At 40.4% G+C, this 26622-nt stretch overlaps 1 protein-coding gene across 1 annotated transcript; it reads right to left on the bottom strand.

The window, feature by feature from the left end:
• Positions 1-6430: 6430 nt before the first annotated feature.
• Positions 6431-16842, bottom strand: LOC110284943 (serine protease inhibitor Kazal-type 10). The gene is made up of 7 exons (XM_021150954.2): positions 16779-16842; positions 15926-15957; positions 14155-14270; positions 9396-9472; positions 8473-8510; positions 7412-7527; positions 6431-6476 (listed from the first exon to the last, which is right to left on the bottom strand). The coding sequence occupies exons 1-7, from the start codon at positions 16840-16842 to the stop codon at positions 6431-6433; spliced, it is 489 nt and encodes a 162-aa protein (XP_021006613.1).
• Between the last annotated feature and the right edge of the window lie 9780 nt (positions 16843-26622).

Below are 26622 nucleotides of genomic sequence, written 5' to 3'. Positions count from 1 at the left end.
AAGCCCTTCCTACAATGGGGGCGTTACTGCTTAACCATTACTGCGGCAAGTCCCCACCATCAATCCCTACAATACTTACATTCAGAGTTTTCCACATCCATAAAGTTCTATGAACATAGAGTAAAAATAGACAGTGTGACCTATAAAGAGAGGGTATCAAGATGCAAGTGTTTCTGACTTTCATGCTTTTTTTTTTTTTTTTTTTTCTGCCATTTGGACTTAGTTTAGTTAGGAGACTGACTATAAATCAAAGATATGCCGGCAGATGGCGCTGTTCTACAAGCGCCACCATTTGCTCCTGTGCCCTTACAGAGGTTATACCAAGTCTCGTGAAAAACTCCTTTGAGTGTACTCTAGATTTCAACATAGGAAGCAGCTACAGTAAAATTATAGATAGATAGGTAGATAGATAGGTAGATAGATAGATAGATAGATAGATAGATAGATAGATAGATAGACAGACAGACAGATAGGCAGATAGACAGATAGACAGACAGATAGACAGATAGACAGATAGACAGACAGACTTCTCTTTTAAAATCCTTTTTGGTTTGTTTTAATTTTAGTTTATACAGAAAACATTACAAGGGAAAAATTTGCAATTCTCATGCTAAATTGTGTAGCTTTCTAATCTACAAATATAATCTACATAAGTGTAGCATAATGATTTCCCAATACTTCTATTATATCTGCAATTTATAAAAAGAAACCAGTCCTTCTAATAAGTGTAAGGCCATGAATCTTGCATTTACAAAGGATGTTTTATTGTTCTGCACAGTGTTTGACAATGTAGTCTAAGCTCTTCCCAAATTTACATTGTCTTCAGTCTTCAGAGGGCTGGGCTTATAGATGTGTGCCGTCATGCTTGACTTTAAAAGTACACAAAGTGTGTTCAAGGCTATTTCTGACTTTCTCTTCTATTAGATTCAATGTATCTGGTTTTATGTTGACGTCTTGGATCCACGAGGACTTGAGTTTTGTGCAGTGTCATAGACACAGATCAACTTGCATTCTTTTATATGCAAACATCCAGTTAGACCAGCACTGTTTATGGAAGATGCTGTCTTTTTCTACTGTATGGTTTTGGCTTCTTTGTCAAAAAGTCAAGTGGCTGTAGGTGTGTAGGTTTATATCTGGGTCTTCAATTCGATTTCATTGATCAACCTGTCTGTTTCTATTTATTACTATTTATTACTGTTTCTTACTGTTGCTCTATAGTACAGCTTGAGGCCAAGGATGGTGAACCCTTCAAAAGTTCTTTTATTGTACAGGATTGTTTTAGCTAGCCTGGGTTTTGTTTGTTTGTTTTTCATATGAAGTTGAGAATTGTTCTTTCAAGTTCTGTAAAGAATTATATTGGAATTTTGATGGGCAGGTTTGTTTTTCCTGTCTATTATTGAAAAGTGTGTGTGTGTGGGGGGGGGAGCTAAAGTGTCCAGTCTTAGTGGAACAGAAACAAAGACAGACCACAGGCATAAGACAAAGAGTCCCAAGAACAGAAGTGTCCTGTGGCAGAGGAAGCAGGGTTAGAGACTTAGGAAAAGGAGGGCATTAGGACCTAGCAGAGCTTCCGTCGCCAGTTTCCATCCCAGGTAGCAGAGTAAGGGACTCTCCTACAGAAAACCTGTCCAAGCATCCCATGACCACCCTGAGATGGGTCCCCATTCCAACCATCTCCTGGGACTGATGGAATGCCTGATGTCTCAGAGAGTTTACGGAGGGGAAGACACTACTGGGTTACTGCGCAAGCTGCAACTCCTGCTCTGGTGGCTGCCGCAGAGCCACTGAGCACCCTGTATCTCATGATATCCTGGCTGGGACCTTGTCTTACGGGTTGGGGCTTGCAAGAGACTGTAAACCCCCACTAGTAGCAGACTGAATGATCCCCTTTCCCCTTTTAAAGGCGAAACCGTAACCGTTCCCTTGTTCTAAGTAGGATTCAAAACTTCTTTCTTCATGAGAAAGATTTCAGGTCTTAATTGGATCTCTAGTGCCAAAGAAAAGGAAATCAAGGGGCCAAGTTGAAGCCTAGGGGCACAGACGGAGCAGACTTCAGGGGTGATCCCTGTATAACTCAGCCATTTTGCTGGTCTCGTAGCCTCTCGGCCAGGGCTGCCTCCTGGTAGGCTACAGCTCTTCTTGTTCCTTGTCCTGCTCGTCCTTCTCTTGGTCCAGTTTAGTCAGCTGGCCATGTTCAGCCTGGCCTCTTCCCTTTCTTATAGGTACAATGAAAATTGTCTCTACTTTAGGAATAGTATATCCTCCTCTTTTTAGTTCATTTTTCATTCAGAAGAATAATTGGAATATATTGTACAAAAATGTATATTCAATAAGAAAGAAGAAAGGACAAAGAAGTAAAGGGGTTGTGGAATTTTGCTCCGCACTTAAGGATAAGCAGTGAGGCCCAGCGTGTGGCAGAGAGCCTCCCCCATGGAGGCTGGGGAGGTGAAGTCCGGATTGTGTTGGAGACCCCAAGATGGTTTAAAAGACGCCAGAGTCATGTGACACTTGCCCCTTTCCTCTGTTTTGCAAAAGTAGTATTTATCCTGGACCGTTGTTTGTTGCTGCACTTTGATTTTTACAGGGAATAACAGTCCAAGAGAATTCTATGAGTTCCACAATAGACTGAACTTTAAACATTGTTGAGACTGTGAGAGACTATGGGGACTTTGGAAGTTGGACTAAATTCATTTTGTAATATGATATGGCTACAAGTCTATGGGCACCAGAGAGTGGAATATGGTAATTTGAATAAGAATTGCCCTTGTGGGCTCATGTATTTGAATTTTCAGTTTCCAGATGGTGGACAATTTAGGAAGGATTAGGAGGTGTGTTCTTGTTGGAGGCAGCATGTCACCGGGGTGCGCTTGACATTGAAAAAGCCCATGTTCCCTCACCATGCCTACCTTTGCCTGCTTCTTTTGAAACCTCATGGAACAAAGGATAAACTTTCTTCTGTTTAAGCTGGTTAAGTTGGACTTTTATGTTCCTACAGCTATAATTTTATTAATATATCGTGCATAACACTAACAACCATTTTAACATGTTCATATGATAATCTTTACCCATAGAGTAAGACTGTTTCTACATTATCACAAACCTTAAAAGTACAATGGCTCTTGGGATGAATTGAGACTGTCACTATCATACAATATGCAAATTTTAAACAAAAAAAAGTGTTTCATTGATGGGTTTCAATGCAAATGTATTAGTTTCTTCTTTTATTGTCCTACTAGTCAGGATTCTCTAGAGGGACAGAACTGATAGAATGAATATGTAATATCGATACAGATGTAGAGGTATAGATATATTCAGACAGACAGATAGGAATTATTAAAGTGACTCATAGGCTGTGGTCTGGATGGTCTATCAGTGGCTGTTTCCTGACTAATAGTCTGAGAATCCAGTAGTTGTTCAACACACAAGCCCAGAAGTCTCATTGGGTCTTCAGTATATGTTGAAATTTCAAAGAAGTAGACCCTAACACCAGAGAAGCAATGCCTAGCCACAGCTCTGTGAACCTGTCAGGTTTCTCTGGTTCAGAGCTGAGACTAACTTCTCAGAAATCCTTAAAGAATGTTGACCCAATCAATGCCTTCTTAGGCAATGTTATCTCCCACTAGTCTTCTAAGAAAAGGAGCTTCCCCCACCCTCACACTCCTTTAGATGCAGGCAATGTGTCTTTCTGGCCCTACAACCTTTGACCCTTGATCTGAGACATGCATCCTTTTAGCATCTGGGTCAGGTTTCTCAGTGTAATTGAACCCCAGCATGAGCCAGGGGTCTGTGTTCACAAGTTTTTAGTAGGGATATCAAACTGCATTAATATCACTAAACATTTTAACTTGCTTAAAGAACTCTTGCACGTTCTTAGTTCTTAACTTACTTGTTAGTGATCCCTTTCTTTTTGATTCAAACCACTGAAGCAAAAATAAAGAAGGAATATTGAAATCACTAAAGAGATTATGTATCCTAGGATAAAAGAGTAAAAGTCTATCGGCTTTGGTGTAAATTTATGTAGTTTCTGGCTTCATAAGAAGCCAGAGTGCAGGAGCTAACTGCAGGGAGTCATCAATTTCAGGCAATGGGACTGGGCTGCCATCAAGGACTGTCTGAAAGAATTCTTTGGCTCTCCACTCCACAGGTATTAGAACTAGAAGGAGAGGCCCGACGGGTCAGGGAAGGAGGTGTTTTCTTGCTAGCCTTTCATAGAGAGAAGAAACAAAAACATTAGCCTAGAGTTCACCCATCACCACCTCCTTTCCCCACACTCCAAGATATTGGAGCAGCCCTGGAAATTCACCAGGGCACTCTCCAAACACCTTGGTTGCTTCTCTTGACAAAGACTGACCATGTATCCATCCCAGAATGGGTTCCAAACTGATTATATCATGGCAGGGTTGCCTAGGAACAGAGTCTTTTACTTTACTGATTTACAGAATAAAAAGGGCAGGAAAAGAAATGTCTCAGCACCTAGGCAGATTTTAATGAAAGCATAAATATGGATGTACAACACGGCACATAAAAATACAAATTCTACCAGGTAGAGAGGGACCTAAAATGGTGCCCTAGTGTTTTTTAAAAAGCCAATGTTTGTCTGGTGATGCAGTGGGCTCTCTAATTCCTCAGAACTGGCTTGTTTGGGTTGTCATGGGGTGTGTGAGGGAGCTTGGGTCCCCAGACAAAGAAAGGGAAGCTGATTGGCTCTTACAGCAGAAGCTACCCCCAAGAAAGGCCTACCAAGTTCCTCCCAGGGGGAGATAAGGCTCAGCAAGTCTTTGCCTTGAAAAGAGGAAGAGAATCAGGAAGATGGCCATCTTAAATGTTTAAGAGAATAGTCCATGATGCTACACAGAGCTTTTCTTTCCTGCCTGTTTGTCTATCAGGAATCTATTCAGCTCCTAGGCTCTCACTATAACTAACCAAGAGGGTACTTACTAGAATTCAAGTTTCCAGGTATCTCATTAGCCATTCAGGTTTAAGTATAAAGGAAGTTCTTGATCTGTGCTTGCAATGAATACTCACATCATGTTTTATTTGTTCATCTGTGAAAAATGCTTCCTGAATGTGTGAACGATATTTCCTGGAAAGGAGCTGTCTCTACAATACTGATTAACTGACTACAGCAGTGTGTGGAGAGACTGAACTGCTATATGTCCAGGGGCTAATTACCTTATATCAGGCTAGCTTTAGTCTCCAGAATATCCATCCATTTCTTGCCCACCTCTGTTCCAGAAGTAGCATCCTGTGACTAATGGGCAGAAGCCTTCTTAAGTCTGTTAACATAACCAACTACTAGCCTCCACCAGCACAAAAACCAAGAGTGTCACCGGTCAGAATCTGAGGCTTCCTTAATTCCTTTCTTTTGTTGTTGTGACAAAACACCATGACCCAGGCAACTTCTAAAGAGAAGCATTTAAGTTGGGGCTTTGCTTATAGTTACAGAGTAAGAGTCCATGGCCAATTATGGGGTGGGGGTGGGGAGCATGGCAGCAGGCAGACATGGTGATGGAGCAGAATTTGAGAGCTCAATCTGATACACGAGAATTAGGTAGGTAGAGACGAAAAGATGGGGGAGGGGGGGAAAGCTGGTGAGAATGGAAGGGTGTGGGCTTTTGAAATCTTAAAGTTCACCCCAAGTGACACATGTCCTCCAAGAAGGCCACAGCCCCTAATCCTTCCTCAAATGTTCTACCAACTGGGGACCAATAATTCAGACACATGAACCTATGAGGCCTTTCACACTCAAACCACAGCAAAGGCCAATGGAAAAGCTGCTCCCATCTTGCCGTAGCCGCCTCTCTGACGTACCCACCAATGTATGTTGAACTTGCCTTGATTTATGACTTCCTATGTTCTGTAAGATTATAAACTTTATAAAGCTGCATCCATGTTAGAACATAGACTCTGGGGTAACTTAAATCTGTGATCACAGTTACACAAAATGTACCCCCAAAATATCTCCTATTCCCTTCAAGGTGAGAGCTGTGGGGTTTTTTTTTGGTTTTGTTTTGGTTGTTTGGTTTTTTTTTTTTTTTTTTTTTTTGCATCAACAAATTACAATTACTAAATGTGTTCATTTACCTTAACCATCTTAACCAAGTCCCTCTAAAATAAAGAATACTTAGAATAAAACTTATTTAACATTTTAGTGAATGAAACATCTATGGTTACAAACCACACTGAGTTTTATCAGACACAAAATTAAGACAGCAATTTTTTAAACACTATAATAAATTGATTGAAATAAAACCCTTCAATCACAGCTTGAAAAAATTTTTTCAATATCCTGTATTCCACTTTATGACCCACAGAAAGTTTCCCTTGCTGTCTAGGAATTTTCAGCATTGATTGAGAACAAACATTCTACTTGATTGCCAAATCCACCATGAAAAGGGATAACCACAGGACTCGGAACATTGTACAAAACTCAGCAGGGACCAAAATGCCGATAATCAAGTTTTTCTTTAGCAGCTCTGTAAAACAAAGAGAAATCAGAAGGAAAAAAAATTACAGAATTGAGCCACCGTTTCCGGTTAACACGCACTAATTTTTAAATCGCATTGCACTCCTTGCTTTATAATGAGAAGTAACTGAGATGTATTGATGCAGAGAATCTCGCTCTACCCACAAGCAACTGCAATCCACCACGTATCCACCCTCACACGGCTCCTATCTTGGGATAGTGGATCTTTCCTGGAAGCCCAGCTCAGACTCAGCTTTGGGATCCTCTCAGACCCAACAGAGAAGAGGACTAGAAATCATCCTGGTGGTCCCCTAGAAGCACTGAACATTTTGAAGATCAAGTACACAGAAATGTTTATGGAAGGAAGCATTGAAGAGAGAGAAAATTAATGTGATGTAGGGTAGGAACACAGCTGAATTAAAGTAAAAAGAATGTATGTACACACTTATTAGCATCCGTTAGGTATTTTTTACACACTCCTTATGCAATGAGAGAATGTGATCAGAATGGTAGGGCAGGGAAGGGGGAGGGGAGTGAACGTGCTCCCAGACTGCCCTGGCCCTCGGGAATATTAGGAAGCTGTCAACATGCTGAGCAGACAAAGCGGATCACCAGAGACCTAGCTCTGGTGATTCAATTGTGATGGGCCTCTGAATTCTATACTGGAGTATTCTGCTCACAAAACAGGGTCATTACTATTTAGCGTCCAAGTTTGGAATTATGTCATCTTGTTTACCACTAGGCTGCTAGCCGTTCGTAATAATTCATTTAAATTAACCGGGTGATAGATTTAGCAGGTTTTGCAAGTGTGCAATTAAAGGAAAGGCACAAGTGAGGTTCTATGGCGTTAGTAGAAACAGAGTTTACTGTTTATGTCTGGGGCATCTGGAGGGCTTTCTACCATGGCCTGCTAGGGAAAGCCAACCTTGAGTCATGAGCGCTTACATCTTCGCGTTGCAGAAAACACACTCGTTGCTGTAAGTGAGTCCATTAGTCCCACAGACTGGATTCCATTCTCTGGTACACTGGTTTGGGAATGTTCTGTACTTGTTGCAATCTGGCTGTCAGACAGAAAGAGACAATACAAGGTTTATCATATAGTGATCTGTGTGTGTGTGTGTGTGTGTGTGTGTGTGTGTGTGTGTGTGTAGGGGGTGGGAAGAAACCCAGCAGAACGGTACAATATTAAGGTTTAAATTTAAATACAGAGGTACCCAAACACAAATATGTTATACATCTATGTAATCACACTTATTTACTTTGTGTATGTGTGTATATGTGTGCTCATGTGTGTGTGTGTGTGTTCACACGAGCACATGTACATGCATGTCACAGCTTTCACGTAGGGCTCAGAAGACAACTTTCAGGAGTTCTACTCCTACAAAGACCCCGGAGATTGAACTCAGGTCATCAGGCTTGGTGGCAGGCACATTTATCCATTGAGCAATCTTTCCAGTCCAAATATATTGTATGATTGATACATTTTTTTTTAAATAAACCTGATTTTTAAAAGTCAGCTACTCACTTACCCGTTAGTCTCTGGTCCCTCTGAACCACTCATGACAGACACATAACACTCATATATGTGAGCCTTTATATAGATGTGTAAGGTTGTATACAGATGTAGATAATGAGAGTATTAGTGACTTACAGAAATAGGCAATAGTGTGTAACTGAACACAGCACAAGTTAACCGTAAGGCTAGGTACCAACCTTTATAGCAAAGCTGTACCAGGAAACTCAGGAGAAGGAAATGATGGAAGAACAGATAAAAGAGTCAGAGACACTGCATCCCCACCATTAGGTGTCCCATAAAACACCAAGCTAACAACCATAATATACACACAGAGGATCTAGTGAAGACCCCAGTGGGCTCAGTGATGGCCTCTTCAGTCTCTGCGAGCTATTAGGAGCCCTGCTTAGTTGATTCTGTGGACCCTGTTCTCTTGGTGTCTTCAACGCCTCTGACTCCTATGAAGCTGCCAAAGTAATTGGTGTTAACTTACCTGACGTCGAGCTTCTTTGGAAAATGCAAAAGTAGTTTCTGAAACCAGCAAACAGAAGAAGAGTCGAGAATGCAATCAGGGAAGCACAGCCTATCTCCAGTGTGATGTGCTCACAGTGCTTAGCAAAGGTCACCTGTGCAAACTGCTTACTCATGACCTTCCAAGTAAGGAGGTGAGGAAGGAGTAGAATAATGCATTGGCAGAGTGATGTCAAACCTGGAAATGTCCCTTGCTGTCTACTAACTTCTAAAACTCTCCTTTTAAAGATACCACAGTTTGCCTTTATATATGGAATAACATAGAGGAACAGCCTGTGGCAAAGCCACTTAGTTTGCCTTGCAGAAAAGAAATTCAGAAAAATTGACTAGCATTGAATTACTAAGACGGGGTATCTTAGGTCTAATCATCCAGTCCCTTTATTTATTCTGAAATTTGGGATTTGTCAGTGGAAGAATTGATTTCCTCTCTAAGCACAGACCTCGGCTGACAAACCACAAATGATAATGTCAAGGGAGCGCCAGAGCTGGAAGACACTGTATGTGTCTATCTCATACATTGCATTCAGCAACACTGAAGTCCTGCAAAGTGAGATGAGGGTAAGTATCTCTTACCAAAGATCCATGGGAACAACGTAAAATTCCAGAGTACTGTTTTTAAGATATACGTTTGAGTAACCGGCTTTCCGGGTACACACTGCTGTGCCCTGCTTCTCCTCCTGATGTAATTCATTTCCTATGCTCCAGTTCTCTAAGACAGAGCATGTGTAAAAGTGAGTCATTGGGGTAAGTTCTAAGAAACTTAATGCTTTCCCTGCCATCGTTTGATGTTGCTGCTCCCAGCTGAGCTCTTCATCTAGCTCTGAACTGCAATGGTTGCTTCCAACATTGTGTGCTTGGGAAGGGGCTAGCAGAAAATGTACTCACCATAGTAAAAGGGGACCACCAAGGCCAGGACGAAAGTGATTTTGATCCATAATGGAGAGGAAGACATTGTATCAAGTCTGTGGAGCAATCATTTAAGAGCTTCTATAACACATGTCCAAGTGAAACTTTCTTACAGACCAAGAAGGTACCACACCCTTTCCCCAGATTCCTAGTTAGGGTTCACGTTACCCTCCCTCTATACTTTTACAAATCTTCAGAATCAATAAGACACAGGCGACAGAGGTCCCGAATCCTCCCGGAGACTTCAAAGGCCTTCACTGTATTTATAAAGAGTTATTTATTCCCCCAGCTGGCTAAGCTAAGTAAGAGACTCGCTGCACTTCAGGAAATGCCCACATTGGAATTTCAGTTTTCCAGAAATAATTCTTTTATAAAGAAGGGACCTTGAGAAGTTGTTATAGAAACCCTAGGCTCTTGGACAGTCGCCAGGTGTCTCTGTGCCCCTCTTCTGGAACCCTGAAGACACTGGAGAGACACCAACAGCTCTAGACACTGAAAAGGTTCGGCTTGCCTTCTCTTCTCAGTCACTTCCCTTCAGCTGAAGTTCTTATTGCGTTTTCTTTGAGAACCTTGTTCAGAAACAAGATCAAAAGCCCGACACCAGTGGATCAGAGCAGAAGTCTGTGTTCCCCCTGGAGGCTGCAAAAGCTCACAAGATCCACCTTACTTGCTCTTAATGATTCTCTCAGTAGAAAGTTAGGAACAGATTGACCTGATTTACCCAGAGGTAAAGAGAACAAGTAGGCAATTGATACACACACACACACACACAGAGCAGGGAGAGGGGGAGGGAGGGAGGGAGGGAGGGAGGGAGGGAGGGAGGGAGAGAGAGAGAGAGAGAGAGAGAGAGAGAGAGAGAGAGAGAGAGAGAGAGAGAGGAGTATTTCAAATTATTGGGTAAGAAAGAACAAGAGAATAAAAAAAGAAAAGAAAAACAATTTTAAAGACTTGTGACGCAACAATTTTGCCTCATGGTTTGGTCAGAAAAATTAGACCAAATACTAAAATAAAACTAATATGCGTATGCCTGACTAACTTAACAAGAAATTTTTTTTTAGGTGTTTTGTTTTAAGGTATATACACCAGTGTCACACTAGGACATTTGCAAGCCCATAGCACCAATTTACAGCCAGGAAATTGTGTCGGTTGGACACTTTTTAACCTATGTCCATTTCAACAACCAAAACAGTAAATGTATTGTTTGTGTAAGCATCCTGGGCTGTGGTGTGTATGAATGTCACAAGGTACAGAAGTTTTGAGAACTAGATCTAGTTGCCAATTTGACTGGATAAAGGGATGCCTAGAGTTAGTAAACCATGTTTGAAGTTAAGTCTGTGATGAGATTTTGGGAGAACCTTTTACAGGTCAATGAACCAAGCGGTTAGAATTCATCCTCAGTGTAAACTCTATCATCCACTGGGCTAAAGGTCTTGATGGAGCAGAAAAACAGAGGGGGAGTAGCTCTTGCCCACATTCTCCCTATGGCAGGTTTGTCCTTCCTTCCTTCCTTCCTTCCTTCCTTCCTTCCTTCCTTCCTTCCTTCCTTTCGTTCTTTCTTTCGTTCTTTCTTTCGTTCTTTCTTTCTCTCTCTCTCCCCCTTCCTTCCTCCTCCTTCTTTTCTTCTTCTTCTTCTTCTTCTTCTTCTTCTTCTTCTTCTTCTTCTTCTTCTTCTTCTTCTTCTTCTCTCTCTCTCTCTCTCTCTTTCTCTCTCTCTCTCTCTCTCTCTCTCTCTCTCTCTCTCTCTCTCTCTCTCTCTTTCTCTCTCTCTCTCACTCTCTCTCTCTCTGTCATTGGCAGTCAGGAGAATCCGACTACTTTTGAATGAAGACTTAGTCTAGTAGCAACCATCATGGTGGGAGCCTCAGACCTTGTGCTTGGACTGGAACTGCAGCCTTGGTCTCCCTCTCACTGATGTATCTTGAACTGAGAAGCCACCAACGCCCCCCCTCCCCGCTTCTCACTATGCACATGGCTCTTGGGATTTTCAGCTTTGATGAATACATCTATATGTTCTCTTGGTTTTGTGTCTTAGAGGAACCATGGTCTGATACATGGTTGATCCATGTATCAGAAATCTGTTTGCTGGATTCCTTAAAAGTTGGACATCCAATCACCTGACGAACTATCCACTCCATTGGTAGAGTGACAGAGCTCTGCTGACTTAGAATCTGCAGTTGCTTCAAAGTTAGATATATCCTATGTCTTAGTGTGTAAGCCTAAATCTAATGGTTTAAACAGAAACCCTCACAAGGACAAAGGATAATTTCCAGGTACTTAGCTACTCTCCTGTCACCTATGAGTCACTAACTATACATCTCTCTAATCAACTTTGTTAGCAGTCTATCAAGTATGTCTTCTTTATTCTCCACTCTGATCCTAGAGAAGAAACCAAACAGATCAGCATAGCCTCATCATGTCTCTAGGACAGACAGGCATTGATACTTATCTTATTCAAGGAAGAACTACCTTTAAAATATGAGGGGCTGGTTTTATTGATATTAAAAACATTATCCTGATAAGAACTGGTAAACTATCAGATCCCAGCCAACATAAACATTCAGATAAAGGACCTATTTCTAAACCTCCCTCCCTCTCTCCCTCCTTCTCCCCCTCCCTCACTAATTAATACATTTTTGCCCATGAGTTCATGCCATTTGCCTCTTTCTATTCTACCTTGCCTGAGATGGGAATTGTGTCTGGTACCATCATGATTCCCTATGGGCCATGAGCACACTAACCCAAGCAACCTCTTAGACTCTCAACTGCTCAAAACCCTCCTCTAAATGTACTAAAAATTTTCAAGCAACTAGAATCTGACATATGTAATTTATTTAAAAAATTCTCATGTAATATGATATTTGGACAACTTTGGGAAATATCTCTTAGATCATGGGAACTGAAATATTTCTTAAACTATCATGGACTCAGACTTAAAAAAAAGGACTCTAATACATTTAATAACACTGGTTAATATTTTATTAAGCAGAATATTTTAATAAGCAGATACTTGGGGCTATACATTGAGTGTGGGGGGGTTATATCATGGAACATAACATTAAGATAAGGGTTTTGTTGTTTGTGATCAACTTGCTCTGTAGCCCAAGCTCAATCTTACATCATTCCTCTTACATCATTCCTCTTACATCATTCCTCTTACATCATTCCTCTGACATCATCCCTCTTACATCATTCCTCTTACATCATTCCTCTTACATCATCCCTCTTACATCATCCCTCTTACATCATCCCTCTTACATCATTCCTCTTACATCATTCCTCTTACATCATCCCTCTTACATCATCCCTCTTACATCATCCCTCTTACATCATTCCTCTTACATCATTCCTCTTACATCATCCCTCTTACATCATCCCTCTTACATCATTCCTCTTACATCATTCCTCTTACATCATCCCTCTTACATCATCCCTCTTACATCATCCCTCTTACATCATTCCTCTTACATCATTCCTCTTACATCATCCTTCTTACATCATCCCTCTAGCCCCAGACTCATAAGTGCTAGGATTTAGGTGTAAGGACCACACCCTGTTTGGATACTGAGATTTCAAGTTATTATTTTATTAATGGGCACTAACAATAGGAATCCTGAAATGATAGTTTCTCATTGTTGAGCATAACCTTAAATGCACAGTATTTAATCTTCTGCCATATAGTATGATTCATCTGGTCTTCTAAGAATGGGAGACTTTGATCAAGAGACTAATTGAAGAATTCACTGCAGAAAGATATCCTCATGATAGCCATTGGAATGTTTGGGAAATGTCAGCATTTGCCATAGTGAGAAAACAGGATAGGAACATTACTTTTCCTGTAGAATCCAAAGGGAAAAAAACATTCAAAATTAATCACACGTTTGGATAATTTATATGCTTATATACTTATAAGAGAGGATTTTTACTCTGGACATGCTAGAGAGATTATGCTTTATTCTTAAAGCAGCTGTGTCCACTTGCTTCTTGGGTCCCTGTATACCCTTTCTACACTATGGGGATCCTTGGCAATTCCAACTTTCTCAGTCAAAACTCACATCAAATCCATGAAAGAAGAGCTATGGGTAATTGCAGCTCTGCCAAGAGGTACATACCACTTCGGAAGCAAACGGGCAGCTATTTTATACGAGTAGAAAGCCACATAAGGAAATGAGGAATAAAGAAGGCCGTCGAGCCTTCAAACCACAAAGTCTTTCAGACTGAAGGAGACAGAGACAGAGACACAGAGACAAGCATTCAGTTGAAAGTGCCTGTGCTCTGGGGGGGGGGGGGGAGGGTTAGAAAGACGACTTCCAGAGACAACCCGACATTACACGAGTTTCTTTTTTAGCATTAACTAGCTCATTATCCGCAGTGAATTTTAAAGCTCAGCGTTCAATCCTATTCCTGGTCAGTTATGTAGCTAGAATGCTGCGAGATGGACTCTCATGCATCTTGGAGTTACGCCCCTTTACATTACAGTTTCAGAACCACACCCTTGTGTCTACGGCTCCACAGAAGTGCCTCACAACTCACCAAGTTACGTTAAATAAGTCAGTTTTGCAGAACACTCAACAGTCTCTTAAGAGCTTGAAGTACATCCCCTCGGCTCTTATAAACTATCATAGTTGTCTTTGCCACAGTCCATGTGTCTAGATTACCAAAGATATGAATTTTTATACCACTGGGTAATAATGCCTTATTCGTGACTAGAAAAAATAAATATTCACGATCGAATTCTTACATCAGTGCCTTGCAGAAAGTACATTTATTGCAATAAGTTTTTCCGCTAGTTGAACATACAGGAGCATACTCTCTGGTACACTTGTCATTAGACTCCAGATATGGTCTACAGTCTATCTGTAAGACAGAGGAAGACAATAGGAATCATTTAGTAGTAAACCCTGATGACAATAGTCTTAAAATATGGCATATATATATATATATATATATATATATATATTCATTCAACACGAGATAACAATCTATATTTAGGATTAAAATCAAATACCTACACACCCACTATGCAATAGCTAATGATTCTCAGTACTTTTAAAACAACATGCAAGGAGTTGTATTTTTTTTTTTTTGGCAGTATTATCAGCTTTTAAAGAACACAGATATACTCAAATTGTAAAAAAAAAAAAAAAAAGGAGTAGAACAGAAATTTAAAAAATTGATTTCAGGTAAATGCACATAAATTTAATGAGATGTATACAGCCAAATCTTAAGTTGTTGTTCTTCATTTTGTTTTGAATTATATGTGCTTAATGGTCATATAATGTAGTTATTGAGAAGAACTGTATGCACTTATTATCTGAACCATAGAACGTCTAAGTGGACATTTCTGTAAAGGGCCAGAGACATGAAGTTCACTAATGTTCTTTAAATTATAAACCCTGTCGCAGAATTCCCATTTAAATACAGAGCCTTCCCGAAGATGGTGTCTTGGGAGCCAGTTCCCTGTTCTACATTCATTAAACAGTTGTTTTTCAGTGCTTGCTCTCTTTGTTTTCATTACCAGTGTGGGAGGCACAGCTCCTCCCACGTGCTTTTGTGATCCAGTGCACACTCTTCCTTCACTAACAGCCCCTTCACTAACAGCCTTCCCTTCCCTGGGCAGATCTGCCTCCCTCCACCACAGTAACCAACGCTTGAAGTGGAATTTGCTACTCACTGTTCTGTCCTCTTCAATAAAACACACATACATGACCTTTAGGTATTTTGTATAGTTTTAGAAATCTTGATAGCTTGTGTGTGGGGGGGGTATAGTGCTTGCTTTTATGTAACCTTGTGATCTTTATGCATGCTGACGCTTAAAAAGATATAGAAAGGTATAGTCTATTTTCAGTCATAATGATATAGTATACTATATAATGTATTATTTATATATATTTCTACCATTTTATGACATATATACATAGACACACACACTTTTCAATATGAATAACTACTATTTATTTGGGCTGGAGAGATGGCTCAGTGGTTAAGAGCACTGACTGCTCTTCCAGAGGTCTTGAGTTCAATTCCCAACAACCACATGGTGGCTCACAAGCATCTGCAATGGGGTCTGATGCCCTTTACTGGTGTGTCTGAAGAGAGCAATGGTGAATACATTAAATAAATAAATTAATTAAAAAAAAAGAATTAGAATTTTTTTTAATTACTATTTATTCTCCTAAAATTGATAATTAGTATACTACTTTCTCTTTGTTAGGATAGATAATTTTACCCTAAGTATACTTTTTGTATCTCAATATTGTAAAAAATAGCTAATAATTGCCAATAGCTTTCCTATGCATATTACCACTTAGATCATTCCTAGAACATACCAATGTGGTTTTACACTGCTTGGTAGATTGTGTTAGTTGACTTTGTGTTAGTTATAATAACACTTGCATAAGCACATATTTTCATTTCTTAAATCTTTGTATACCATAGATAATCTTACTGAGATTCTAAATTGACAAACATTTAAAATTGTATTTCAAATTCCAAATGAACTAGTGACTTACTTTAAGTTTGGGTTTTGATAGGAAGGCAGTTTCTATGGCAACAAAAACAATTTTAAAAATAAGCAGATCACAAATACAATGGTAGCAGAAACTTCAGCAATCTATTCAAAGGGCTGCCGCCAACAAGAGGAGAAGTCTATGCTAGTAACAAAAATAAAACTCTCCAGTATATCTATATACTTAACAAAAACAATTAATACTAACTAGGCAAATGAGCTCAGTGAAAAATTATATATTGTTTTCAATAACTTCTAGTGAAGTTATCAAAAATCTCTGTGATGAGACCATCTTTTAAAAGATTTACGGTATAGATAACTAGTATAGGAGGAAATGCTGAGCCAAAAGTTACTTCAAAACATTGTGCTCTATTATCAGGACATTTGTCAATATTTAAAACGACTTCCTTATGAAATGTAAATGATAAAAAATGTCAATGTCTGGAAAGAGTCTTTTCCTTACACATGTCTGTCTTTGATTTGGGGACTGGGAACTAAAAGTATTTAACAATTCCGAATGTTAAAGCACACCAGACTTAGAAAAGAGGATTTCTTCTTGTACTTTGCATTTAACAACCATAACATCGCCCCAAAATACCAACTATGAAAATTAGTCAAAAGACCCTAGATTGAGCAATGGGCAGTGTTCTACATTCTGCTGCATGTGGCTCAGCACCATTCTGTGTCTTTCTCTACCGTACAAAATAAAGTTAGGTATCTTTTGACAAGTTGTTTAGAACCTGCTTTCTCTTCTTTTTACCAATTTAAGAATTGAAAGGGGGCAGTAAAACAACCATTCAGCTCCCATCTTAACTATAGGAACACACCGGGAATGCTACCCAAGACTGAAAACTTACCGGTATACAAAGCAATGGCCACATTGATGACAACAGCATTGGACCATAGTGAGGATAACTTCATTTGAGCAAATCTGCAGGGGAAAAAAAAATCATTCAGAAAGTTTGTTATGAGGAACATGGCTGCATTAAGAGTAGACACGATCAGTTGAACTTGGGATTTCTTATTGCCAAGAAGCGTGTCTAAGACAATTCGGACATCAAGGAGGAGTATGAGCCTGTCTTCCTCTGAAGCAATACCGTGAGTGCTGCACATGACTGCTGTCTCCCCCTGGCAGTACTTGACAGTGATGGGTACTGGGGCTGTCTTTCTCTGCAATACTAACAGCAATGCTTTGTATTTAGCCATCTTCCTAATGCTATGTACCTCATCTACCTTATGCAGAAAGGTGGTGGACTTAAGGACAGACCTCTGGAGACCTCTGGCTCTCTTTGTTCACTCTTCTTCAATTATAGCCTTCAAGGTAACTCTCATTTCTTGATATTTAAATGAGGATCCTGATAAAGATAAATGGTGGCCTGGGGCAGCTAAGACACAGAAGTATGTTGTCTGTTCCCCAGAAGCTGTAAAATAGGTCATGAGAGGTACTTACCAAGTACTTCTCAATAGATCATCTCTCGGCAGCAGGTGTTCCAATGCAGGACCTCCTGTACCTAGAAATATGAGTGCAGTTATTGATCCTAACACAGATAAGGAATGTGAATACTTTGTTCATTCTAGAGAATTAAGCAGGAAAAGGGGAGAGTCAATTTTTGAATTTAAAAAGTCTCTATGTCCTTAATAGTTTTATAAACTAAATATATATTGGCATTTTTTTCTAGAGAGATATTAAAACTTATGGAAGTAACGCTCCACAATTACTACTGTGAACATATATATTGTTAAAAACAGTGGTTTGTGACTATTACTACTGTTTTATCATGTGCTAAATAATGAATGAGCTAAAGAACAAATCAGAATTTAATTCACAAAATACTGGGAAGTGACTGACAAAACTAAGTGTCTTTCAACATGCCGCTAAAACATTCTTCCCAGGAGATTCGGAGCTACACATGCCCAGAGAAAGGTAGAATAAAGTTCTGAAATCAGGAAGGTGAACTGCTGTCTTAGGCACTGCCAAGTGAGAAAAGCGAATGTAAATCTTGCGAGAGGAAGGAGAATAATGATGCAATCATAAGTTAACGAAACAGAATAGGAAGACAGTACAAACGCGCAAGAATGCCAAGAGCTAGTTGTTTGAAATGTGAAACAGCCTTAAGAACTTTCGTGAGATTGCCCATGATAAGTGAGCAGGGAACTCAAATCAGGAAGAAAAGAGGGAGCAGTGGCTGAGAGGACTCAAGTCAGGAAAAAAGAAAAGAGGCAGTGCTACAAACCCCACAGGAAGAAAGTCACTGATGGTGGGATGTGAGAGGTCAGAGGGAGAAAGTCACTGATGGTGAGATGTGAGAAGTTAGAGGAAGAAAGTCACTGATGGTGAGATGTGAGAGGTCAGAGGGAGAAAGTCACTGATGGTAAGATGTGAGAGGTCAGAGGGAGAAAGTCACTGATGGTGAGATGTGAGAAGTTAGAGGAAGAAAGTCACTGATGGTGAGATGTGAGAGGTCAGAGGGAGAAAGTCACTGATGGTGAGATGTGAGAAGTTAGAGGAAGAAAGTCACTGATGGTGAGATGTGAGAAGTTAGAGGGAGAAAGTCACTGATGGTGAGATGTGAGAAGTTAGAGGGAGAAAGTCACTGATGGTGAGATGTGAGAGGTCAGAGGGAGAAAGTCACTGATGGTGAGATGTGAGAAGTTAGAGGGAGAAAGTCACTGATGGTGAGATGTGAGAAGTTAGAGGGAGAAAGTCACTGATAGTGAGATGTGAGAGGTCAGAGGGAGAAAGTCACTGATGGTGAGATGTGAGAGGTCAGAGGAAGAAAGTCACTGATGGTGAGATGTGAGAGGTCAGAGGAAGAAAGTCACTGATGGTGAGATGTGAGAGGTCAGAGGGAGAAAGTCACTGATGGTGAGATGTGAGAAGTTAGAGGAAGAAAGTCACTGATGGTGGGATGTGAGAGGTCAGAGGAAGAAAGTCACTGATGGTGGGATGTGAGAAGTTAGAGGAAGAAAGTCACTGATGGTGAGATGTGAGAGGTCAGAGGAAGAAAGTCACTGATGGTGAGATGTGAGAAGTTAGAGGGAGAAAGTCACTGATGGTGAGATGTGAGAAGTTAGAGGGAGAAAGTCACTGATAGTGAGATGTGAGAGGTCAGAGGGAGAAAGTCACTGATGGTGAGATGTGAGAGGTCAGAGGAAGAAAGTCACTGATGGTGAGATGTGAGAGGTCAGAGGAAGAAAGTCACTGATGGTGAGATGTGAGAGGTCAGAGGGAGAAAGTCACTGATGGTGAGATGTGAGAAGTTAGAGGAAGAAAGTCACTGATGGTGGGATGTGAGAGGTCAGAGGAAGAAAGTCACTGATGGTGGGATGTGAGAAGTTAGAGGAAGAAAGTCACTGATGGTGAGATGTGAGAGGTCAGAGGAAGAAAGTCACTGATGGTGAGATGTGAGAGGTCAGAGGGAGAAAGTCACTGATGGTGAGATGTGAGAGGTCAGAGGAAGAAAGTCACTGATGGTGAGATGTGAGAGGTCAGAGGAAGAAAGTCACTGATGGTGGGATGTGAGAGGTCAGAGGAAGAAAGTCACTGATGGTGGGATGTGAGAAGTTAGAGGAAGAAAGTCACTGATGGTGAGATGTGAGAGGTCAGAGGAAGAAAGTCACTGATGGTGAGATGTGAGAGGTCAGAGGGAGAAAGTCACTGATGGTGAGATGTGAGAGGTCAGAGGAAGAAAGTCACTGATGGTGAGATGTGAGAGGTCAGAGGAAGAAAGTCACTGATGGTGGGATGTGAGAGGTCAGAGGAAGAAAGTCACTGATGGTGGGATGTGGGAGGTCAGAGGAAGAAAGTCACTGATGGTGAGATGTGAGAGGTCAGAGGAAGAAAGTCACTGATGGTGAGATGTGAGAGGTCAGAGGAAGAAAGTCACTGATGGTGAGATGTGAGAGGTCAGAGGAAGAAAGTCACTGATGGTGAGATGTGAGAGGTCAGAGGGAGAAAGTCACTGATGGTGAGATGTGAGAGGTCAGAGGAAGAAAGTCACTGATGGTGAGATGTGAGAGGTCAGAGGAAGAAAGTCACTGATGGTGAGATGTGAGAGGTCAGAGGGAGAAAGTCACTGATGGTGAGATGTGAGAGGTCAGAGGAAGAAAGTCACTGATGGTGAGATGTGAGAGGTCAGAGGAAGAAAGTCACTGATGGTGGGATGTGAGAGGTCAGAGGAAGAAAGTCACTGATGGTGGGATGTGGGAGGTCAGAGGAAGAAAGTCACTGATGGTGAGATGTGAGAGGTCAGAGGAAGAAAGTCACTGATGGTGAGATGTGAGAGGTCAGAGGAAGAAAGTCACTGATGGTGAGATGTGAGAGGTCAGAGGAAGAAAGTCACTGATGGTGAGATGTGAGAGGTCAGAGGGAGAAAGTCACTGATGGTGAGATGTGAGAGGTCAGAGGAAGAAAGTCACTGATGGTGAGATGTGAGAGGTCAGTGGAAGAAAGTCACTGATGGTGAGATGTGAGAGGTCAGAGGAAGAAAGTCACTGATGTTGAGATGTGAGAGGTCAGAGGAAGAAAGTCACTGATGGTGAGATGTGAGAGGTCAGAGGAAGAAAGTCACTGATGGTGGGATGTGGGAGGTCAGAGGGAGAAAGTCACTGATGGTGAGATGTGAGAGGTCAGAGGAAGAAAGTCACTGATGGTGGGATGTGAGAGGTCAGAGGAAGAAAGTCACTGATGGTGAGATGTGAGAGGTCAGAGGAAGAAAGTCACTGATGGTGAGATGTGAGAGGTCAGAGGAAGAAAGTCACTGATGGTGGGATGTGAGAAGTTAGAGGAAGAAAGTCACTGATGGTGGGATGTGAGAGGTCAGAGGAAGAAAGTCACTGATGGTGGGATGTGAGAGGTCAGAGGGAGAAAGTCACTGATGGTGAGATGTGAGAGGTCAGAGGAAGAAAGTCACTGATGGTGGGATGTGAGAAGTTAGAGGGAGAAAGTCACTGATGGTGAGATGTGAGAGGTCAGAGGGAGAAAGTCACTGATGGTGGGATGTGAGAAGTTAGAGGGAGAAAGTCACTGATGGTGGGATGTGGGAGGTCAGAGGGAGAAAGTCACTGATGGTGAGATGTGAGAGGTCAGAGGGAGAAAGTCACTGATGGTGGTATGTGAGAGGTCAGAGGGAGAAAGTCACTGATGGTGAGATGTGAGAGGTCAGAGGAAGAAAGTCACTGATGGTGAGATGTGAGAGGTCAGAGGAAGAAAGTCACTGATGGTGAGATGTGAGAGGTCAGAGGAAGAAAGTCACTGATGGTGGGATGTGAGAGGTCAGAGGAAGAAAGTCACTGATGGTGAGATGTGAGAGGTCAGAGGGAGAAAGTCACTGATGGTGAGATGTGAGAGGTCAGAGGAAGAAAGTCACTGATGGTGGGATGTGAGAGGTCAGAGGAAGAAAGTCACTGATGGTGAGATGTGAGAGGTCAGAGGGAGAAAGTCACTGATGGTGAGATGTGAGAAGTTAGAGGAAGAAAGTCACTGATGGTGGGATGTGAGAGGTCAGAGACTCCTACCATGCCCAGGTTGCTCTCTCTGTGTTGTGCTTGCTGTATGAGATGTGAGCTCTCAACTCTTAAGCTTCCAGCTCCAGATGCCATCCTCTTCCATGCTATCCCTGTCATTATGGCTCCCAACCCTTTGGAACCATAAGCCCAGATAAACCTTTCCTACTGTAGGCTTCCTTTGTCATGGTATTTGATCACAGCAAAAGTAACTAATACAGCTGCCTTCCGTCCTGACTTCTCTAACAACAACAACAACAACAACAAAAATAGAGGATTTGTAACAATAATAATTAAAGGATAAATCATGAATTCAGGAGGAACGGGTGGGGATATAGTAAGATTGGGGGAGAAGGAGGATTGAGAGCTATAGAGATATATCTTCTCACAAATAAAATTACTTAAAAGTAGTAGTAGATCCTAAAGATAAATGATAGTGTATTTAACAAACTATTCTAAAACCAGTATTTCTTGACAGTAAGCTTAAAACATTTTTACAAGGCAATCTCTTATGAATTTGCATGAAAATCTGAAAAAACAGAAGCAAGTAGGAACCAGCAACATACACACCATTATACAAGACTTGAGTGCATTTATCACACAGATTACAAGACTAATATTTTATCAGTATAATTTAAAATATGCATTATCATGAACAAAAATTAAATACAATCAATTAATTAAAAATATGCATTATCATTTCAATAGATGCATAAAAGCATCTAGCAGAAATGATACCCTTGAATAATTAAACACACTTAATAATCTAGGAATAGATGTAGATTGCATCCATCTGATGAGGATATCCATGGATACCACACACTACTATCACATTTCATGTTGAGTACCTCATCCTTTCTACCTGTGGTTCAAGATAAGACAAGGGGTCTATCACACATTGCTTAATATAGGGCCCTTTAGGTCTTCAAGAAGGCTCAGAAACTAAAGAACACTAAGTCTGATGACCCAAAATTAATAACTAGAATCCACATGTGCAGTACAACCAATTTAAGCTTATCACTGACTAGTTTAAAAATAAATGAGACTCAGACTATGGTTATTTTATTTGACTTTGACAATTACTGGGGGGTAACCTCTAATCTACTCTTCTAACTGCTAGCCTGCCTGCTTTCCCAGTGGTGTATCCCAGATACTTGCTGTTTCTCCTGGCCACCTGATCACGATCTATCTCCTCTCACAGTGGCTTCTTCTCTCCTCTTGTTCTTCCTTTTTCTTCTCTTGCTGTCCTCCAACTAGGTCACTCCAAACCTACCTATCTCTAATTCTTCCAGTAATTAGTTGTAGCTAGTTTTATTTAACAAATAGTTTTAAATCAAGGAGCAAGGTTTGCACAGCAAAAGGTTGGTACAGAATTTAGCATTACAATACACAGGAACAAACTTCAACCCACATGATAGATGGAGAGAGCTGACTCACTTCTGGTGTCCTTTGACCTCTGCACACCCACACTACTGCACGCACACCTCCACGCACAACCTCCTACATACACACAAGAATAATAAATGAAACAATTAAATTAAAAATATAAATAAGTAAAACAAACTAGGGTATCTTGATTTAAAATGGTGCTCAAGTTAGAAAGAAGTAAAATTATCTTGATTTTCAAATTATATGATCTTTTATGTGAAGACTCCTGTATTAGTCACCAAAACCATAACTCAGAAATGAATCATCAAAGTTGCAATATACACATGAGAACATAACTTTTTGTCCAATTTCTAAGTAATTCATGAACAATCCAAAAAACATGAAGAAAATAATTCCACTTTAATAATATTGGGAACAAAACACCCATGGAAGGAGTTACAGAGACAAAATTTGGAGCTGAGACAAAGGGATGGACCATCTAGAGACTGCCATATCCAGGGATCCATCCCATAATCAGCCTCCAAACGAGGACACCATTGCATACACTAGCAAGATTTTGCTGTAAGGACCCTGATATAGCTGTCTCTTGTGAGACTATGCCAGGGCCTAGCAAACACAGAAGTGGATGCTCACAGTCAGCTATTGGATGGATCACAGGGACCCCAATGGAGGAGCTAGAGAAAGTACCCAAGGAGCTAAAGGGATCTGCAACCCTATATGTGGAACAACATTATGAACTAACCAGTACCCCGGAGCTCTTGTCTCTAGCTGCATATGTATCAAAAGATGGCCTAGTTGGCCATCACTGGAAAGAGAGGCCCATTGGACTTGCAAACTTTATATGCCCCAGTACAGGGGAACGCCAGAGCCAAAATTGGGAATGGGTGGGTAGGGGAGTGGGTGGGAGGGTATGGGGGACTTTTGGGATAGCATTGGAAATGTAATTGAGGAAAATACCTAATGAAAAAAATAATACCAAAATAAAACACTTTTTTCTGTTAATTTAATAAAAGATGTGACAAAATAATAATATTAGGTTAGGGAAAGTAACCACATAAGTAACTATTATATATGGAATAATGAATTTAATAAATTCTGCACATTTATTTTAATGCTATTTATAGGAAGTAATTTGTCAGGTATTTTTTAGTATTCTAAATTTTTAAGTTAGTCATGAGTACTGAGTTTGTAGAATATTTGAGAGATCACTATAAAAATATTTATATAAACAAAATGTATGTTTATGATATTATAAAATAGAACTCATACTCTAAAGGATTGGATGAATTCTGGTTTGTCTCTGCAAAATAAAATACATTATTTATAATAAATGTGTCTTTAGGATTCACTGAATAAATATCTGTAACAATATTTTTCTTTTCATCTCTGATTTTATTAATTTTGGTCTTCTCTATTATCTCTTAGATAGTTGGCTAAATGTTTGTCAATCTTGTTAATCTTTTCAAAGAATCAGCAAAGAATTGATTGCTTATATTTTTGTTTTTTTTTAATCTATTTCATTAATTTTATCCAGCCCTAAGTCTTGTCTATTGGGGGTAGTAGAGCATTAAATCACCCACTATCATTGTGTTTGGGTCAATTTCTGGTTTAAGACCTAATAAGATTATTTTATGAAATCAGGTACTTCTTTGGTGGATAAATGTTTAGAATTAGAATATCATCTCAGTGGATTTTTATTTCAGTAAGTATGGCATCTCTGCTAGCATCTCTTTTAATTAGTTTTGGCTTGTGATCTATTTTTTCAGATATTAGAATAGAATAGTCTGTTTATTTCTTTGTTCCATTTGCCTGGAATACCTTTTCCCATTATTTTATGTTAAAATAATCATATCTATCATTGATGGTAAAGTGGTTTTTATTAGAGGCCACAAAACATGGATCTTATTTTTTTTAATCCAATTTGTCAGTATATGCTTTTTTAAAAAAATTTTATTACATACACAAACACACTCCTAAATATGTAAACACAACTTGTTCAGTCCCTACTGAGGGAACCTCAATGTTGGCTCAAGACACCCTGTATTAGTCAGGGTTCTCTAGAGTCACAGAACTTATGGATAGTCTCTTATGGATAGTCAGAGTAAAGGAATTTATTGATGACTTACAGTCTGCAATTCAATTCCCAATAATGGTTCAGTAGTAGCTGTGAATTGAAGTCCAAGGATCTAGCAGTTACTCAGTCCCACACGGAAAACAGGTGAAGGAGCAAGAGCAAGACTCCCTTCTTTCAATGTCCTTATATTGTCTCCAGCAGAAGGTGTAGCCCAGATTAAAGGTGTGTTCCACCACACCTTTAATCCCAGATGACCTTGAACTCGGAGATCTCCCTGTCTTAATCTTCTGGAATCCATAGCCACTATGCCTCAAGATCTCCATACCAAGATCAGAAACTTCTATTTCCCAGCCTCCAGATTAGGGTCACTGGTGAGCCTTCCAATTCTGGATTGTAGTTCATTCCAAATATAGTCAAGTTGACAACCAGGAATAGCCACTACACACCCCAAGACCAAGGTCTTAGCACTAAGAAGATTTATTTGCTTCAAGGGAACAAAAGGCAGGAAAACAAGAGGCACAGACAGGAGATAGAAGAATAGAGAGAGTGAAAGGAACAAGGGGAAGAAAAGAAGCAAGGGAGAGGGGGAATGGGTATTTGTCCTGGAGTGGGACAAAGGACTGCCTCTGAATAGAGGGGACAGATGTGGCCCATAGACAAATGGTGGTTTATAAAGATAAAGGGAGAAATCCTGTGTTAGGCTGAGGTGTCTTAACTTTAATTGGGCATGTTAATTATGTGAGCCAAAGTGAGCTTTTGATTACTGGACTTCAAGACTTTGATTCCTGGACCTTGGTAGTCAGACTCAGGAGGAAGTAGTAGCCAGATAAGAGAATAGACTGTGGGGGCTAGTTTTAGGAATGGAATCTAATGATTTTTAGCCATTAGAGGTAATGAAGGAGAAGGGCAAGGCCTGCCACAGCCACATGCATGAGTAGGCTAGTGTCCCTTCACCTAAAATGTTACTTATACATATATAATTTCAGTGCTGACCTCTTGGTATTGGATGATTGCTGCAGACAAACCTCAACTGGGTCTCCGATCTGCAGGACATGGGGTTCTGGTTACAGGTGAGCAAAGAGTCAGTGAGAAATGAGTGACAAACAAATACGAACACAAGGGAGTGCTGTATCTGGATGTATTTTCACAAAGCGAGCACCAGTCTTATATTACAGAAGAAAAACAAGAAAGCCAGGTGAATACATCTGCCAAGTTGCATCGGCACAAAACAAAGAAGATGCATACATAAAAAGATGGCGGAAGCCAGGCTGTGTTTACAACTGAGAATAGGAATAACCCTTAATTAAGATCAGCTAAACACAGGAGCCATGTGAATGCTCTAATGCAATGCTAGTCTATTGTTAAACCCACCACCAGGGTCCTTTAGTAAATACCTGATTATGCTATTCCTCTGGGCCTAGTGAAAAACCTGCACCAGGGGAATTCCGTTCTACTGACCCTTTCATGAATAATACTACAATCTACCTATTTCCTAGGCCATTGTGTATTCCTGTGTATGGGTGTGACTCAGCTATTGTCCTAAGTAATTACTGTGTAGACTACTCGTGAGCTTTTCTAGCTCTATTCAAGTAAATAGTAATGCCTGATTATTTTCACTGTCTCTACTAGAAGTGAATTTGAATGTTACTGAATCGGTAACGTTCTTATTGAATTCTAAGCTCAGAGTCTGCTCAAGGACTTTCTAGAACATTGGAACACCGATGGAGGCTTAG

Source organism: Mus caroli, unplaced genomic scaffold (assembly GCF_978045245.1).
Source record: "Mus caroli unplaced genomic scaffold, Mus_caroli_1 scaffold_19, whole genome shotgun sequence".
Lineage (NCBI taxonomy): Eukaryota > Metazoa > Chordata > Mammalia > Rodentia > Muridae > Mus > Mus caroli.
The sequence above is the reverse complement of the archived record's forward strand: the minus strand, read 5'-3'. Positions and strand labels throughout refer to the sequence as shown.